This window comes from Prunus dulcis, chromosome 6, assembly GCF_902201215.1.
Source record: "Prunus dulcis chromosome 6, ALMONDv2, whole genome shotgun sequence".
In the NCBI taxonomy this organism is placed as follows: Eukaryota; Viridiplantae; Streptophyta; class Magnoliopsida; order Rosales; family Rosaceae; genus Prunus; species Prunus dulcis.
In genome coordinates, this window is record NC_047655.1 from 25,939,465 (window position 1) to 25,958,665 (window position 19,201).

Consider the following 19,201-nt stretch of genomic DNA (forward strand, 5'->3'; position numbering starts at 1 on the left):
TGACAAAGATGCGATTATGTTTATATGAAAGTTTGATTAGATTAGGCAATTGAAATTAAACTCGAAACTTTTAAATTCAAGCTTGCTTAACATGTAACTTGAAGCTGAGCTATTACTAATATCGATTACTTGTAATATGATTGTAAACCAAATTGTAGACATCAAAATGACCTAATTTCAAATCCACATATTCATAGGATTGGGAGATGAGATGAAATCATGAAATCCGAATCCGACAATCAACCCGAAATCATAAAGGCTACAAAATAGGGCCCACTGGCCCAAGAGAATGAGAAGAGCAGGCTCCTCCCCTAGAGAGTGCCGCTTTCGAATTGGGCTAAAGGAAGAGGGCCGCTCTGTAAAAAATGAAATTTAAAAGAAAAAACAAAAGGAGTCTCCGTCTCTTGCCTATCGTCTATTGTCTCTGTTACACAGACTCTGGAGGTAAAGCAGCTGAGGAAAGAGAAGAAGAGAAAGCTTGAGAGGGGACGATGTCGCTGGTTTGGATGGAAGCTATTCTCCCTCTTGGGATCATAGCAGGAATGCTTTGCGTCATGGGAAATGCTCAGTATTATATCCACAAAGCCGCTCATGGCCGGGTTGGTACCTTCTTCTTCCATTGTTAGATCCAATTTCGATTCTCTCGGTTTATCTTGCAGAATTGAAATTCGTATGAATCTGGGTTTGAAATTTGAAATTTTCGATCTTTTGGCAGCCGAAGCACATCGGAAATGACATGTGGGACGTAGCCATGGAGAGAAGGGACAAGAAGCTGATAGAGCAGGCGACTGCTCCTTCTTCTAATTAGACCGTCTTTTCCGGTACTCATCTTGTTTCGATTTTGGGTTTCGATTTTGCGACCATTTACCTTAATTTTATTGATTTTTTGGATTTTGGGTTTTTGTTTGCTTGTTTTGGTTTGCCGTGATTTTTCAAGTTCATTGCTTGTCTTTTGCTGCATTAAGATTAATTGTGAAGTAAATGATTTTGCTTTTAAGCTGAGTCCTAATCTGTAAATGGCTTGTCTGCATTATGACTTCGACATATGCAAGTGTATTGGGACGGGTCAAATTAGTAACTATTGAGGCGATGGTGCACAAACGTATATATTTTGCCTATAGAAGCTTTGACAAACCCTTGTTAGAAGGGATTATATCATGTGAGATTGAGAGGTTGAGCTACTACATGAGTGAAGAAAGAATTAGAAGAGTTTGTCATAGTCTTGTTTAAACTATATGCACCTATCAAGGTGCGTTCTTTCAAAGAAATTTGATATTAAATTATGAAACTTATGCTCGCTGTGTTAAATAGATATGAGACTATGTAAGTTTTTGCGATATGAAATTGTCAAATGATCTTACCTCATAGACGAACTACTAGATACTGTTCAGTTATACCTACCTGTATCACATAGATTCACAGGTGATATAGATGGTGTAGTCGCTTTATGGTTTATAGTGATCGCTTTGGTTTGATGCGGGGATGCGGGCCCTTGTCTAGACTATCTGTATGAAGAACTGGATGAGTGAATTTCTGACTTTGCTTATATGCTTGCTGCTTATTCTTGCAAATACTAGGTTGGTTTTTTTTTTTATAATAATTTTTTAATAAATTTTTTTTTTTGGGAGTTCCTGATAGGAAAAATAGTCTTTGATTTAGCTTTCTGTTACAAAATAGCCTTTCATCATCTAAGCTATGATTATAGGAGTTGATTGATAAAGGTTTTCAACAAAAGTGGATTTGAAAAAGTTATTTGATCAGGAAATTTCGTCTTGAGAGTTTCTTAACAGGCATTTCTATGCATCTTAGTTGATGTGGGAGCTGCAAGAACTCATGACATAATTTGATTTTGGGAAGTGTGTGTCACAAACTGACAGTCCCAGATCTTGTATGAATATTCTTTAGTAATCCACAAATTTGATAGTTTCAAGCTCATGTATGGTTTTCATGAGAACAACCATAGTGATTTCATAGTGCAAGAGCCTATCCCTTAAAGGGAGAAAGAGATGTTTAAACTTCAAAGTAATATATGCAAATGCAGAAACCCTTTGTTTATAGTCAATACTAACTTTTTGTTAAGTTTTAAGATATTAGGAAGGAATTTGTGGTATCATGCTTTTGTCTTTGGAAGAGTCTCAGATACAAACTCCAGTGTCTCCATTCTCACTTGTGTAAATGTGCATGTGTATGTTTCCGTTACCTTGACCATGGAGCTTATATGATATTGTGGTGCAAACTGCAGGAACCTTTGCGAAAGGAATCTTGAGAAGTAATAAAGTCATCATCCCATTCGGAAGGAGCCTAGAGCAACTCCAGTCTCAAATCTTTTCATTGTATGTGAATTTTCATAAGCTGTTAAACTGTCCATTGAAAAGTTTATGTACTCCAGTGATTTTTATTTGTAACGTTAACCTTTGGAGATAAGCTTGTTTGTTTGATGAGCTTTGTATGATCCGAGATCATGTAGTTATTTCTGGAATCATAGAGGCTTGGTTCAATATGACCTAAAACTTGATAGGTGATAGAAAAACTTTGATAAACTGAGAAAATGAGCAGAAACTTTGGAAGGCCAATGAGGAAAAGAAAAAAAACGTAACCATGTATGATTTGGCTTAAAAACAATCAATCTGGTGCTCCCATTATACAAGCCTATAGGCATTATGTGGGATTTAAAAAAGATAATCAACTTATTGTGGAACTTTTATGATACAAGTAAAAATAAAAACCGAAAAAGAAAAAAGGAAAAAAATAAATCAGTGTTGCTGTTGAAGTTGCGGTAAGTGGTAGAATCGAATTGAACAAACACATTAGTGGCAGCGATTTTATCATCCACATAAAGTATATACAGTAGGTGAGGTGACCCATCACACTTCTAAAGCTGCGTTGAACTCTCTGACCTAAACAAAGGGCTGCTTTGAACTCTTATTCCGCGAGAAGGCAAATATGGTGCATGAACAAGAAGAGAAAAATAGAAAAGGTCAAATGATTAACTGTAGGTTTTTGAATTTTGTCAAGGGATTAACCGTAGGTCTCACAACTCAGAATCATTAGTTGAATGACTCTAGTTAGGTGAGAAAGATTGCATCTTCAATTTGATGATTTTCACTACCTCCCTAGTAGCAAGACATTGTTGATTTTCTTCTTCTTCTTCTTCTTTTCCCCTAAGGGTGCGGAAATTGATAAAATTTTCTTCTTATGATTTGTCAAACAAAACGTTGACGATTAGGTCTAAACATGAAATTCAATGGTAATATAATGATAATGCAGAAGATTGATGAGTTGGTCTAAGCATTCCTAATGGGAAGAGTGTGAATTACTCTTTTCAAACAGAAACTTCATGTGCCCCCCTAAATCCCTCATATCGTATGAAATGGGGGAGCTGGAAACAATGATTGGTGTTAGTGTTACCTTGTAATGGAGCATTTGTGATGTTGGTGCCAACCAATACACAATTCCAATTAACGCACAACTTTGCATTTGAATCCTTAAAATAAATAAAGAAATCAGTTTACTGGGTCAAGGTAGCAGAGTACTATATTATAAAATTTCATTTTCTGTTCATCAAAATGTTAGGTGGAGAGCAAGACAAACCACCTCTGACAGACACCACTTGAACAAGGAAATGACAAAAGTACCAATGTTTTGGACAGTCCATGGACAGTCATTTGTCATAGCAGGAAAAAAAAAGAAAAAAAAGAAAAAGGGCTTTCAGCCATTTGCAATCTGTTAGCATCAATTAATCAACAAAAGTGAGAGAAGTGAAGTAAAGAAAGAGCAGAAAACGATTGATTGCATTGCAGCTCTCTCTCTCTGCCCATGGTTACCAAAGTACATGATTGTTAGGTCAATTTCTTCCTTTTTACATAGATGAAGAAATCAAACAACCTTACCATACTGAACTGAACCCTAAGTTTTTGTTGGACATAATAATTGACCCAAAACAACATCAGATAAAAAGTAGAACTGCTCAGAGATCATACAGCCTCTGTGTACTTCACTCTTACTTGCCCATAACTTGAAAGGGGGGACAATGATCTCCAAGGTACATTCTGGGGACAACGAAACTTATAATAATTTCTTCTCAATGAAACAACTAAAATCATCACATATAGGATCACTTTGGGCTAAATTCACAGTTTCACACCACAATGAATCATAGTTGTAACTATCAGTGAGTGATAACAGATTTACACTTAAAATCCTAGATTACCCACAGTGACACAAAGAATCTACCGAGAACAAGCAACACGTAGAAAGGAGACACCACCAAAAAAAGGTGTGATTAGATGAATTTCTGAATACAGGAATGAACTTGAATATGAATGGTGGTTGGAAAGAAGTGGAGGCTTGTACAAAATGGTGGCAAGTCAAGGAACATATTCACTCTCGATGGTCGGTTGTGTTCGAGTAAATGTTGCTGCAGGTGCTTTTGTATCTCCAACTGAGGTCATATGCAAGGCTTCTCCTACATCTGCAGCCTTCTCCATCTGTTGCAAACTCTTCTTTTCCCTGTACTTATACGCCCAAAGTACTAGGAAGAACAACAATGCCAGCAATGCTAATCCACCCAGCACAGACCCAACAATTATCCACACTTTAGAATTATTATTCTTCTTTCCAGCACCAGCAGGGGTAGGACTAGGAGAAAATGGTGCTGGAGAAGGAGCAATGGACTCGACTGCTATAGAGAAGTGCCCCTGTTGGATTGTTGAGCATATATTGCCTGATGCCACATTGCTGAAATTGACTGAACCATCCAAATCAAACGAAACGCACTTTGCCACGGTCCCTGCAGGGGTCGGTTTCACATCCTGAAATTTGATTTTTATGGGATCACCAGATGCCCTGATATCCAATTCTGGCAAATTTGTGGCTGATAAGTTGCTAGCATTATAAGCAAGAAGACCGAGCACTGGAGCTAAGTAAGAGTAACCAGGTAATGGGTAATACACCATCGACCAATTGCCTAAGTTTTGGTACACCAAAACAAGCCTCTCCACATATGGATTCTCACTGACATCCTGGGGGATCTCAAATTCTTTGTACATCGCAACACCTCTCCTGTACAAGCTACCACTCCTGAGCCTCATAGCTGCAATCTGAATTCCAGTCAAATTCAAGGGAACCATACCCTTAAAGGTAACACCTGTCTTTGGATGAACAAAAGCCCTGTAAGCATAATCTTGAAGAAGAGCATCAAGAGCACGCTTTTGGCCTCTTGAAGATTGAGCAGAAAGATCAGGCAGCCGTGAGAACCATATCACAACGAAAAGCATCGCGAGACTTCGAAATAGAAGCCCCATCGATGCTTTGAAATTTTGAAACTCAGCACAATGCTACCCAAACCAATGTGGTAAAATCTCAGTTCCCAGAAGACAATATATATACCCAGAGGAGTTTCTAGTTATAAAACCTTGGATCCAAAGAATGATAACTGAAAATGTGCAATAAATTTCTTGAAATTAAGCTTCAAAACCTCTGGCCTTAGACTTCAAAATCAAAACTTGGAGGTAGCAGCCACGTATGTCTCTCCAATTAATAGAACAACGGATACTTGATAAAGGAAAAAAAATTATATTGTCAGCCTGAGAGTAGAGAATGTGTGTATAAAGCGACTTTGAAGGTTTCAACCGTTGCTACTCTTATGCCTTCTTCAGATTGCTTTTCCCTTTTGGAACCCTTGTTAAAGAAGCTATCTCCCACAGACTCAAAGGGCTTGGTCCGCGAATCTTTTTAGCTCAAAAGGAATTAAAACCTTGATTCTTCGCCATAAACCCATTGACACATAAACGAAATAAACCGAAATTAAAGCAACCAAGAATCTCTTTCAACCTCCTCCTTCTTCAAACGGTCAAATATGAGCAGCGAGATTATAACAGTCTAAATTTGGAACCAAAAAGAAAAAGACCGCAGATTCAGTACCAAGATCAAGAACCCAGGTGAAGATTTTAACAGGGGCAGCTAAATACCTGATCTTTGTCCGGATACAGCCGAAGAGTTGCAGTACAAAGCCCTAAATCTTGAGGTATTTGCAGCAGGCGGCAATGGAGCTCCCCTCAGTTTCCTGAGAGCTGTGTAGAAAAAGAGCATGCACCTCAAAAACCCACAATGAGAAACAAATTTTGGACCAGAATTTGCCACCAAAGAGCGCGTGAGAAGCCAATACTCTTCAAGAATCTCCTCATTGAATTTTTTGCTGGCAAAGATCACAGTAGTAAATGGCTTGCCAACAACCCCAAGATATAAGTAGGTACAAAAGAATCAGAGCTTTAATGGGCTTCTCAAAAGGGTCTGCATTTTGACTAAATCTCAACGATAAACACAGAGACAGATTGAGCTGTGATGTCACTGTTGAGAAATCGATTGGAGGAAAATCAGAGAGAAGAAGGAAAGAAACTGATTGCCGGGTTAGCTGTAGATTTGTTTCTTTACGCAAAAAATTTCGGGCTTAATTGTTGTAAAAGATAAGCTATGGCAACAAAGGGCAGTGACCCGTTTGGAGATTAAAGCCCAAAACTTTTACAAGAAATTCTAATGGGGAAGAAGAAGAGAGATATGAGATAAGCTGCTCGAGATTCAGAGAGGACAGCGAGGAGATGTACTGGTGGGGAGTGAAGCGAAACAAAAAGACAGAAAGCATGAGTGTGAGAAATTTTTTTTTAAATATAAAAACCCCAAAAAAATAAGAAACATAAACACCAAAAATGGATAGTTTTTAATTAATTATTTGTATTATGCAATATAATTAGTTTGTTACAATGCATCAGATTTTGTCATTGACAGGTGTGTTTATTATCAAGACTTTGTTAAACACTAAAACCCCACCTAATTCTTCTCCCTCTTTTCTTTCTTTCCTTCTTTCTTTCTTTCTTTCTTTCTGTTTTTTGGTGGACAATGTTACCCTTCATAGTTCAACATATTGACCAAATCAGCCTGCTCTCTCATGGGTTTTGTTCTCTCTCTCTCTCTCTCTCTCTCTCTCTCTCTCTGTGTTTCCTTGTTTGTGAAAGCATAAGAAAACAGCAATGTGTGAACCACGCTTTAAAGTCAAAGAAAGAAACCCAAATGCCAAAGTGACTTGAATTGAATTTAAAAAGAGAAAAGAGCCAAATGAAGTTATTGAACCTCACAGACCAAATGTTACCTATTTAAGTTCCATACATGTGCACAGCTAGGCTCGTGACCAAACTTGCGAAACCAAAAAAAAAAAAAAACTGTGGATTGTGTTTGAAACGGTCAACATTCTCACATTCGGTGTTCTTTCTTACTTAAGACTTGTGAAACAGTCATAACTTTTATAAAAAAAAATTCTTTTTAGCCAACATTTTCCTAATTTGGTTAGTGAAAGCCGCTACTTTGACCTATTTCTATTCGTCAATAAAAGCATTTAAGTGTGATTTGTAACTAAACAAAATAGGAAAATAAAAGTGACCTAATTTGGGTTTTTTTTTTAATATACTAATGATCAAGTTCATATATGGGAAGAGATAAAAAAACAGCTAAACTATGTATACCAATTGACCATCGCCATTCTTAATTCAAATCCAATTTTGCCTTAAAAGAAAATATAATAATTAATTTGTGATCTTAGAGGATAAACATGAAAGATTATGTCTTGTGATCAGTTCTTTGTTCACGTGATGAATATTGTCGATACACGAGGGTATACAATTATGTATAAATAAGATTAACATTTTGAATGTTATAGACACAAAAAAACATACCAATCAAGTATAGTTAAGATTCTCTGAACAAGGCACGTTATGAATGTTGTAGACACGAAATTGTATACAACCGAAAATAGCTAAAATTCCACCAAAGAAAGGGCCAAGTAATTGAATATTGAATCCGATAGGAACAAGCATGAGCCCATTGAAAAGCCCAAGAAAAAGCCTGACGGTCTTATATGTAAATAATGGAAACCGTATGGGGGGATAATAGAACTTCATGTGACATTCCACAAAATCCAAGAAGACATTACATTACAAAGGAAAGGAAAAAATAAAGAAAAAAAAGGAAAAAAAATCCACACAAGAAATGCATGGAATTTTTCTATGTATGGCTTCTGGGATTCTTTCTACAATATATATACAAGCCAGCTCATATGATCTGACTCATCTGTGTAATGATGCAAGTGGGGCCCACATTTCACAGTCCACCAAATGCTATAGTACGCCGCGCGCACATGACTAACAATCCAAAGATCCGAAAAAAAGGACCCGGAAATAAAAAAGGCACGGAAGGTGTGGACGGAAATGGAAATAGAATAGTGGGATGTAAACTGTAAAGCGACCAGAGTGATTGAGTGGTTGAAAATGACCAAATCACCTCTCGAGCAAATGCCAATTTTGCACCAAGGTCCAAGCGCAATCTAGAAGGTTCCAATTCCAATGGCCAAATTACACAAGGACCACTTGCTATTGGTTGCTAGGAACGAAGGGAGCGTAGGGTAGCTCTAGCTCGTGAATCGTGATGCTACCAAAATATATAATGAGAGAAAGAAAGGCCACTTTGTTGTTTGTTGTTGTTGGGCCCATGTTTCTCTGTCTGTCAATTCACTTCTTGGGCCCTTCTCATGTGAATAATATTAGCAAACTCTTTTCCTTTTTTTTTTTTCCCCCTTATCGGTGAGACGGAAGAATCGAATCTGAACCATCTTTCAATTAAGAAAATTATCATTTTGGAGCCCGCTTTTTTATGTTCAAATTTGAATCTTCCTCTCAGTAAATTTGATTAATTTAAATTAATTTAGACTATCACTTGTATTAAAAAAAATTTATCTTTATTTTGTCGGCTCAAGCATTATGATTGATATTGTGCGATTTTGATGGGCTATGTCTTTTTGGGCTTGTACAAATTTGAAATAATGCTAAAAAGAGGCTGGCCCATCTACCCTTTACCTTGTCGGCTCTCCATTTATTTATGTGATGTGGTAACTGGTATGTATGATGTATCCATCATCTGATGGTAACGGGCCCCCTCACATACATGCATCTTAATCTTAGCTAAAACCAAACCCATGCTTGGCCTGATGGCGATGATGACGGATAGATCAAGGGTGGGGGCTGGGTGGGGCCTTGGAAGTTATGTGATCATTGTGATGTGCTATGCATATCCATAGCCATGCATGCATGCTAACATTCACATCGGCCCTTCATCCTCTTTTTATGTAGGGAACACACTCTCAAATGTCATTATTACCCTAAAACCGCATTGTATGTTTTCTTTCTTCGGTTCTTTTAAGTAGAGACTGTGAAGCCAACGAGATCCCCTTTGATTCTACACGCAAATTGTTCTACATTTTCACACGGAAATTGTGAAACCCTTTTGCTTTTTATACGTTTGGAGAAGAGCTGTTTTAAGGATGACATGATGGAGGAGGACAAGGTCATGAATCAAAAAACGATTGAGCTAAAGCATCAAGAACTTGAGGAGATTGTTGAGAAATTATCCAAGTGGTTGCATGCGTCTTTTGATACTGAGAAGGAAGTTGTTGTGGAGATGATGATGCATATGAACAATCTCTCAGCAAGCATAGATAAACTCTAGAAAATGCGTCGCTATATTGAGAGAGAATTACCATGTTCTCTACAATATGGAGGATCTATAAAATCAGAACAACCTTCATATTTTGAAAGCTCACTGACCTTATTCGTGCTCTATCAAAATATGCTGTTTACCGTTATTTGCATTATAAAAATGATTACAAATAACAATAAACATCTTGTTTCGACCGCTTATCTTTTGTCTCTAATTATTCTTTGGCCCAAAGTGCCCACATGGAGCATGAATAAGGTAAATAGGCTTCCAAGGAACAACTGGAACACAACTCTTGACCATATGTACTTGCAAGATGTGTCGTTTATACAGTCTAATTATTTCGATAATAAACAATACTAGATAATTTTGATATGACATAAATGAAGTATTAATACTCACTTGATATGGTTGATTATGTCGATTTACTACCATAATAATGATATTTGAGATTTTTGTTACCATGACAGTGGCATTTGAGATCATTTTTCCTTTTATTTATCTTTTCTATTTGTTTTTATTTTTAGCGTGGGGAGGAGCAAGTGACATTGGTCAACCAAAGAATGATAGAATTAAAAAAACAATTTAAAAGAACAAAAAGAGAAAAGAAAAGAGAGAGAGAGCTTCATTTTTTATTGCCCTTTTAGCTGCTTGTTGGGGTATTGGCCACTTCTCTTCTCGCGCTCTTCCTCATTGAGCGAGAAAGAGAAACACAACACAATACACACAGAAACAACAAAAAACACCAAAATTTCCATTTCCAATTCACCAAAAGTCACGCAGACCCAACCCTCATCAACCCTCTCTCTATATTCTCTTCCACATTCTCCTCCATTCGCTCACTCTTTGCTCAAAACCCTAGCTTCCCTCTTACCCCTTCCATTTCCTCAATTCCTCCAATCGTCAATCGTCAATCGTCTCCGACCACCCCAAGATTCAGGCTTGGCACCGGCGCCGATGAAATTTCTCTGTTTTTGATTTTGGGTTAGGGTTTTTTCGATGCTATCTCTCCCCTGACAACTCCATCGCTGGTTCGCTTTCGAAGGTTAGCTCTGCTGTCAAATTTCTTCATTTCGCGTTCATCAAGTTTCCCTTTTCAGTTATGCTTATAATCACGCCTTTTGTATTGGGCTTTCTTGTTTTACACGGAAGAAACGATTCGTATTGTTTTATATTACATGACTTGCTCTGGGAATATTTGGCTTATTGCTTTATTTGTATATTTAATATTGCGTGATGGCCATGCTTAGGGTTAGGGCATTTAGGCAAATGGAAGTGCCGGGTGGCAATCTGGACTCGTTTAGAGCTGCTTCGGGAAATAGTAGTTCTAGAAGATATGGAATGTTATCCGCTTCCAATATCATTCAGGCACCACTTTCTGCCTTGTTGGAGTACTCGGGTCTTCTCCGTGGCCGCTCTAATCACCAAGAAGCTGAATCTTTAATTAACGGCCGTAGCGCTGCTGCTTTCCGGGATCACCATCATAGTCAGCTGGACCAATCTCCAACCACAAGCAACGACGGGGAGGTTTCCATTAGGATAATTGGTGCAGGGGAGCAGGAGCATGACAGGGAAGGCGCAGGGTTAGTAGTTGGACAGTTGAGGGAAGTTACTGTTCCCCCAAATGAGGTTTCTGCACCACCAATGGCAGGGGTGGCGTCTGTGTCATTGACAACAGAGGAGGGTCAGACAGATGGCAGAACAGATCGTAGTTCGGGAGAGGGCATGCCCCAATCGTTAAATGGAAGTGCTGATGGAGAAGGAGTTGATGGAGCTGGGTCTAATGGCAGAGATTCTTCTTACCAGAGATATGACATTCAGCAGGCTGCTAGGTGGATTGAGCAGGTCCTTCCCTTTTCTTTGCTTCTATTGGTGGTCTTCATCCGCCAGCATTTGCAGGGTATGAGTCTTGCCAACTTTAGATTATGCTTTTCTATTGCAAAAGGTTGATGTTTACTTGTAGTTAGACATCTGTTTAGTTATATCTGCCATTTGATGATTATGGGGTTGATGACCCCTTGGGGATTGCCAACTTCATGTTGTCCTCTTTTATATTCGGCTTCATCAATGATAACCTTTTCAGGTCTGGTATCTATCTGGGAACCTAACAGGAAATGATTTTACTTTTTGTATCAAATTTGTTCTTACTAGCAACTAAATGAGCATACTTGCATTTGTACAATAATGGTTTTCAGTTACAACGACCTAAGGTATATTTAAATGAGTGACTACTTTTCATTCTGCAATGACTACAGGTTTCTTTGTTACAATTTGGATTGCTGCTGTTATGTTCAAGTCAAATGATATTCTAAGGAAACAGACAGCTTTGAAGGTATTTGTGATATGCATTTCTTAATAGCTTTTTCAACTTTCAACAGTTGCTCTTGTGTTTTTTGTTTATTAAGAGTAGATGTGGTTGGTGGCTGCAGGGAGAGAGGAAAGTCGCAGTTCTAATCGGCATCTCTCTTGCATTTGCATTGCACGTGGTTGGTGTTTACTGGTGGTATCAGAATGATGATCTGTTGTACCCTTTAATTATGCTTCCTCCTAAACTTATACCACCATTTTGGCACGCTGTTTTCATCATCATGGTGAATGGTAATTTCCTTTTGTACCATGCTGTTATTGTTTATGTTCTTTTCATATTTTATATTTTATATTTTCTTGTTGCAAATAATTATCTTATGTGATAATTTCTTCTTAAACAACTTGCATTCGATGACATTGTTCATAGGATAGCAATGAAAAAGTGTTAAGACCTTAGCATTTAGGTTTTGTTTCTTATAAGGATTTCAAATATCATCTAGGAAAGTTATTGTTTTTATCTACAGTGTGAAACTTTTACGGTGCACTTGTAATTAACCTTTTCGCTTTTGTGGGCACAGATATCTTTTATTCATTGTCAAAGGCAGAAAACACAAATCTACTCTTAGGCTTGCATTTTACTTGCCTTATGTGTGGTAAAGCTTAATTGTAGTGAAAGCATTTTTTAATGCTCCGCAAAAACAAAAAAAACCTCTTCACACGTGTCTCTTCATGAAGGGTTTAGTAAGAAGACTGTTATTGTTCCTAGATGCTTCTTCATTCCTATTTCTGTGTGTTAAGCTTCTGTTAGTTAATTTTAGTGCCTTGTGATGGTAACTTCAAATTGGTTACTTTCAGACACCCTGGTCCGGCAGGCAGCAATGGTGCTCAAGTGTATTCTATTAATATACTACAAAAACAGCAGAGGCCGAAACTATCGTAAGCAGGTGAAGTAATAAGTAGTTAAGCAAAAGTAGATTTTGGTAAATTTCAGGCTGTTGTAATTAAGGGACAATTTCATGTAATTGACAGTTTTCTCTCATCCATTTTTCCCATGATCTCTTTACTGAAGAAGTGCCTATTTTCTAGGGTCAAATGCTTACTCTGCTTGAGTATTTACTGCTCTTGTACCGTGCCTTGTTGCCAACACCAGTGTGGTATCGTTTCTTCTTGAACAAAGAATATGGGAGTCTCTTTTCATCCCTAATGACAGGGTTATATTTGACTTTCAAGCTCACATCTGTTGTTGAGAAGGTAAGAATTAATGTTGATATAGTTTATGCTCCTGATATCTCCGAAGTTTTCTCACCTCTTCATTAGTAATGTCTTCCAGAAAGAGTTGTTTCTCACTTGTTATTACTGTTTTTTGCTCTCCCCTTTTACGTTGTGGTTAGGTGCAATCCTTCTTTGCTGCATTGAAGGCATTGTCACGTAAAGAGGTGCACTATGGGGCATATGCAACATCAGAACAGGTAAACTGGTATCTTTTTCTGCCCAATTGAATTTGCCATGCAATTGAATGGACTGCATGATGTTATGGGTCCAATCTCTACATGCAAGTTGGTGGTACAATTCCAGTACGATATTCGTTGGTGGTAATATAATCATAACTTCTTTAAACCTGCTGAATGGACTACTTGAAGTAGAGCTAGTGTACGCTAATATGGAACTAAAACTTTTGCCTTGGATTTTTAAGATATATGTGTTTCATTTTGGTAGTTTTGATCCCTTCATGGAAGAGCTGGTGGTTCATTCATTTTAAGTTTTCGGTTGTTTGATGCAGGTCAATGCAGCTGGCGATCTTTGTGCTATTTGCCAGGAGAAGATGCACGCTCCTATCCTACTTCGATGTAAACACATCTTTTGTGAGGACTGTGTATCAGAGTGGTTAGTTTACTTCTGTTGTTTAGACTTTGTTTTTATATATATTGCATTTCATAACTTTTTCTGCTAATTTCCTAGTTACATTTTGTCTTTGTTGAAACTGTTTACCTATGCTACCAATCATCTTGCAATGCAAGTTTCACACTGTGATAACCTCTTTCAGAAACAGAGTATACTTTTGATTTCTTGTTTACGATGATTTACTTGTTAAAAGCTGAGCACATTGTTAGTATTATAGGTTTGAATTGTTAAAATTAGTTTGAATTTCCATGGAACAGGATCATATTGCGAGTAATACCCCGAAGAATTGATGAACAACCATTCAATCGCTTTGGTTACTGTGCCTGTTTTGGCTGCTGACATACTTATTGTTTTTTCAGGTTTGAGAGAGAACGGACGTGCCCATTGTGCAGAGCTTTGGTAAAACCTGCAGATCTTAGATCATTCGGCGATGGATCAACGAGTTTGTTTTTCCAGCTGTTCTGAAATCGTCTACTGTAAAAACGGGGAGTTTTTCTGCTTCGGAGTTCCAAATCTTGTTCAAAGCAGCCATCTCCTGAACCCTGATCCATATAACTATACAACACTGGTATATTTGATTGTATTTTTGCTCTGCCTTGTTCATGGGTTGCCCTTGGAAAGAAAAACAATTGTTGGGTATAACTGAACTGGGTACTGTTCATACGTCCTGTCGAGAAAAAGTCAAATGTATGTAATGCGCCAATTAAGCAACAAAGTTCTTTTGATAACCATATACAACTGTCTATTTGCCATGAATGAAAGTTTCCCTCGCCCCTCCCCCCTTCCTTCACAGCATTTTCCAATATTGTTTTCCTTCTAAATTTTTCTCTTATATATTTTTTGTTTTCATGGGTTGGCAAATGACAATTATAGAATGTAGAATCTAATCTTTTCCTAGGCTTTCTTCGAATGTTGCTCACATGGCCTCACGTCCACCACAAATCGATGAAGCAAGGCCAACTAGCTTCTATTTTTGCACCGCTAACTTCAGAAATTTCCCTCACGAAATGTATATATAAAATGATTCACCCACTCCTTCAAACCCCATAAATCTCTCTCTGAATGTAAGAACTGCATTAACAATGTTAAACAATTAACATTGATTGATCATATTAGCTTTCTTGGAGAGTTCTTGACAAGCTTTGATCCACACACAGTGATGGTGAAAGGAGGGAGGTACATGCACAATTGGGTCGAAGTTGCACCGCCGCTAATGATCTCCCATGAAAAATGTTCAAATTCTCCAAAATTAGAGACTATTGTTGAAGAGGGATCCGAGAACTTTGAGATTCTGTCGAAACGAGTGGTGTTTCTTCTTCCAGTATTTCTTTATTTTATTTCTTACCTTATATTGTATCGACAGATTGCTTGATGTACCTATGTGGGGAAGTTTCCACATGTGAAATATATTAGCAGATTAGAATGTGAGGCGTTTTGATCACCTTCTGAGATGTTATAATACTTTTGCAAAAAAAAAGAAAAAGAAAGAAACCTGAATTTAATTGTTTCCAAATTTTCACCTCTCTCTTTCTCGCTCTCATTTTTCTGGTTATTAGGGACTAAATGCATGCATGAAACCTGATGCAATGGAATGTTGAGAGGAAATAACTAATCCTGTAGTTACTGTATTTCTTTATGTAAAATATTAAGGAAAACCCGCAATATATTAATAAGAAGAAACAGAAGGAAATATTACCCTGTCTTCCTTGTTCAGGTGGCACGAAGACATTTATTTTATTTTATTTTAAAGCATGCATTCTGATTCTTTTGTCGTCATTCATTTCTCTGTCTGTGGTGTTTGATGTCGTGAAGGGATGTCCGCGACAAATGATTGGATTTAAGTTAATAAAGAATGGAACAAAAGATTTTGGTTTAAATAATTGCAGCACATGAGAAGTTGAAAAACCGCACAGGTTTGACCGACACAGAATAAATGTGTCGTAAGAACTGACAATATTATTCAGAACAAATCAATACAAATCAAATAAGAAATCTGAAAACTCAGGAACAAAAATGGTGCACTGATTGTACAGGAAGACAATGGACAATATTTGATCTTGTACTAAGAGGTACACAGGGCACTAGTAGAAACAACCCAACCTCAAACGAAATATTACATCCACAAATAGTATTGTAAGTGGAAGAAGAATACCCCCTCCCACCCTCCTCTTCTTCCTCTTCCCCTTCCCCTCTCCAAGAGAAAAAGGAAGAACAAAAAATAACAAATGCTACTCTAAATCTTTAATAAAAACGAACAACGTTGCTTATGCAGAAGCTCGAGGTCTTTTCGTATCTTCTGCTACAGAAGGTGTTTTTGGAGAAGCTTCTGCTGTAGGAGGTGTTTTCGGAGAAGCTTCTGCTGTAGGAGGTGTTTTAGGGTCAGCTTCTGCTACAGAAGGTGATTTAGTAGCTGCTTCTGCTATAGGAGGTGTTTTAGTAGCAGCTTCTGCTGAAGAAGGTGTTTTAGTATCTTCTCTATTAGGACCTGAGATATTGGAACTTGGTGTGGCCTCATTTGCAGAAACATCTTTATTTTCTTGTGGCTTGTTGAGGAGAGGTGATATTTCTTCAGTAACTGGTGCGGTTACAGGTGAAGGGTCCTCTGGAGGCGGGGAAGGAGGTGTTGAGGGCGGGGAAATGGAAAGCATCCTGGAGACCCCGGTGGAGCTGGTTAAGGGGTAAACTTCAGAAACTTCTTCATCATCTAAATACACAACATCCTGCATTGTGAGCTGGTGATATTCAACAATTTCCCTCAGGAACCGATTCTCGCGAGCATAAACTGAATTCTCATTCGCTAAGCGTGACTTCTCCGCCAGCAGTGTCTCCAGTTGAAGGCGGATCTGATATCATCACATATATAATCATGTTAGAAACAAAGAAGTTTTAAGCACTAAACTGGAGATACATAGATGTGCAAGCATTTGCCTATCGGCTAACAGAAATTATACACAACATGAGAAACAAAGAAGCAGAGAATGCAGTATCCTGCATTAGGAACCTTGACACAGCACAATGAAAACTGACAAGAAAAGCAGGAGACATACCAAGTCGTCATCTGCTCGGTGGTTTCCCTTGTCACGATTCTCGCGATGGCGTTTATTTTCTTCTTCTAGTTGAGAACATCGTTCCTTTGCAAAAGCCAGATCTGCTTTAACAGTTTTCAGCTCCCGAAGAAGTAATTTTGCTTTGGCAGCTGTTGCCATTGCAACCTGTGATCCAAAACAAAGACCATTTATGCATTCCACTGGCTTAAGTGAAGTCTAAATGAATAAACGGAAAATGAGAACGACATTCAAACCCTTCATGAACATATAGATCAACTTTAGAATGATTCAATAACTTCAATCAGATTCATTTAGTCTTTTGATTAGAATATTCTCTACTTCTAACAAGTCACACACAATAACATAATTGCCACCTTACGTCGCGTGATGCCTTGAGTTGAGTATCAGGGTTCTTAGGCTGCTGCCCTGAATTGCTCTGGTTCACATAATAAGCTTGTGCCTCAGGATGGTCTCCCCTTCGTTTAATTTGCAGTTTGATGTCGGCAGTCTTGTTCTCCACAATCGTACGACCTTCCTGAAAGCCATAAACTGCATTGTGAATAAAATTGCTTCCTAAATTACTGAATTTGACATATCAAAAGCACGGAAGTTTTAGCAACCTCAAAAGCCTTCTCGAAAGTGTCACCAAGCTGATTGAGGGAAGTTGTGATTCTGTCCAAGCCCTTGCGGATTGCAGGATTTTCCATTCTTATAGAGTTGTCAGATGACAGATAGGGTTGTTGGAACTGTCTCCAAAAGTTAAACACACCAAAATATTACACAACATAGCTCAGAAAATTCCAATCAAAAGTTATCTGTGCATGAAATGATATTTGTATATGGTGCTGCAGAAAGAAACTTGAAGAAAGCCCATTTCAATATTGCAAACAAAGATCAAGTTGGAGTTCACCTGGGTGCCAGTGGAGGCATTGGAGGACTGTGAGCTGACGCCTCCAAGCATATCATCTTGCAGAAACTCACCATCCTCATCAAGAATGGCTTTAGCTTTGCGAGCCAGAACACCCCAAAACCCAGATTTTGTGGCCGATTCGTCATATGCCGAAAAATCCTGCATTATTTATAAGGCATGATCAAAATAATCTCTTACCACACAAATTAAGAACAGGGTCACAAACCATTGCAAATAAAACCAACCCAGTAATAAGCAGATCAGATCAGAGAAACAGAGGAGATGTTATGAAATTTATAAAAAAGTAACAGTTGGATCCAGAATTATCCGAGGGATCAGAAAAAGGAAACCTTGGATCGGTTGTTGTTGCGCTCAGCGGAGAGAGTGGAAGCACGAATGGCCTGAGCAGCGAGAGATGAAGAACCAGAGAAAGAAGACGAAGATTGCAAAATGGAAGCAGAATTGTCATCAGGCGGGCGATGGATAATCTCCTCCTTGAAAGTTGACGCCCTCGACATCCCCTGCCTTCTTCTGTACGCCATTTTTTTCACTGCAGAGCTTTCTTCCTTTCTTATTGAGATAAAATGAATTTCCCTTTCGCCGATCGTCACCACCGCGATGACAACGACTACGACGAAGGAGGAGGAGGAAGAAGAAGAAGGGTGCTTTAAGAGTTTTATGGTTGGTTTTTTAATTTTTTTTTTTTTTGTTCTGGTGGCGGATGGCTTTGTGGCCTAACTAACCAACTCTTCCGCCTTTTCTTCTGAAGGCAAATAAAAAACCGAAATATGAAATGAATGAATGTTATGCCGCAAACACACAAACCAGAAACAGAAAAATAATAGCAAACACCTCTCCCCCTATATATAATACATTGCCTATATGCCTTCTGTTTCTTCAACACCTGTTCTCTTTCTTTGCCTTTGGATTTTCATTTCCATAACCATCCATCCAACTAAGGCACATACTTTAACTACACAAAACAAATTTAATAATTTCAATTTGGATTTGGATTTTACTACAATACGAATGCGGGTTCTCATTTAACGAGAAAGCTGTTAGATTGACAGATTCACGTTTCTCTGTTAGGGTATGAATTAATCACAATGTGAATGCTGTTGTTGTAATGTGCTGTTGTTGTTGTGGGACAACTTGTAAAAGGACTTCATCATCCAACTGGACCCTCTGGGAACTAGCTGTTGTGACGTGTGAGCCATTTTGTATAATCTATAGTTTATCTTATTGCTTTAGGAGCAAGTAACCGTGTTCGTATGCCACCCTAGTCTCTTTATAATGTGATTGCTTGGTATGACATTGACAGGTCAAGCTCTCAAGCACATGAATCTTTTTATTTTTTCAACAACTTTTTGAGCCAATTAGCACTTCCAAGAGAATGATCTTGAACAATTTTTAAGTTATACATTTGGACTTTCTGTATGACATTTTAACAACGGATTTAAGTACATGAAGGTTCAAATATTTCTTTTGTTTTAGAACT

General features: G+C 38.1%; 4 protein-coding genes across 4 annotated transcripts; 2 read left to right on the forward strand and 2 right to left on the reverse strand.

The window, feature by feature from the left end:
- Positions 1-386: 386 nt before the first annotated feature.
- LOC117629609 (NADH dehydrogenase [ubiquinone] 1 alpha subcomplex subunit 1) lies at positions 387-2,482 on the forward strand. Its single transcript, XM_034362141.1, has 3 exons — positions 387-599; positions 716-821; positions 2,243-2,482. Exons 1-2 carry the CDS (start codon positions 492-494, stop codon positions 806-808), a joined length of 201 nt encoding a protein of 66 aa, XP_034218032.1. The 5' UTR covers positions 387-491; the 3' UTR covers positions 809-821; positions 2,243-2,482.
- Positions 2,483-3,951: 1,469 nt separating this feature from the next.
- Positions 3,952-6,672, reverse strand: LOC117632270. The gene is made up of 2 exons (XM_034365710.1): positions 5,970-6,672; positions 3,952-5,880 (listed from the first exon to the last, which is right to left on the reverse strand). The coding sequence occupies exon 2, from the start codon at positions 5,301-5,303 to the stop codon at positions 4,368-4,370; it is 936 nt and encodes a 311-aa protein (XP_034221601.1). The 5' UTR covers positions 5,304-5,880; positions 5,970-6,672; the 3' UTR covers positions 3,952-4,367.
- A 3,446-nt stretch (positions 6,673-10,118) lies between these two features.
- LOC117631560 (E3 ubiquitin-protein ligase RNFT1) lies at positions 10,119-14,538 on the forward strand. The gene is made up of 9 exons (XM_034364790.1): positions 10,119-10,582; positions 10,788-11,437; positions 11,793-11,869; positions 11,967-12,135; positions 12,700-12,788; positions 12,931-13,095; positions 13,236-13,313; positions 13,625-13,728; positions 14,106-14,538. Exons 2-9 carry the CDS (start codon positions 10,807-10,809, stop codon positions 14,209-14,211), a joined length of 1,419 nt encoding a protein of 472 aa, XP_034220681.1. The 5' UTR covers positions 10,119-10,582; positions 10,788-10,806; the 3' UTR covers positions 14,212-14,538.
- Positions 14,539-15,643: 1,105 nt separating this feature from the next.
- Positions 15,644-18,531, reverse strand: LOC117629934. Its single transcript, XM_034362608.1, has 6 exons — positions 18,054-18,531; positions 17,704-17,862; positions 17,414-17,539; positions 17,173-17,328; positions 16,794-16,958; positions 15,644-16,589 (listed from the first exon to the last, which is right to left on the reverse strand). The coding sequence occupies exons 1-6, from the start codon at positions 18,243-18,245 to the stop codon at positions 16,011-16,013; spliced, it is 1,377 nt and encodes a 458-aa protein (XP_034218499.1). The 5' UTR covers positions 18,246-18,531; the 3' UTR covers positions 15,644-16,010.
- Positions 18,532-19,201: the final 670 nt, after the last annotated feature.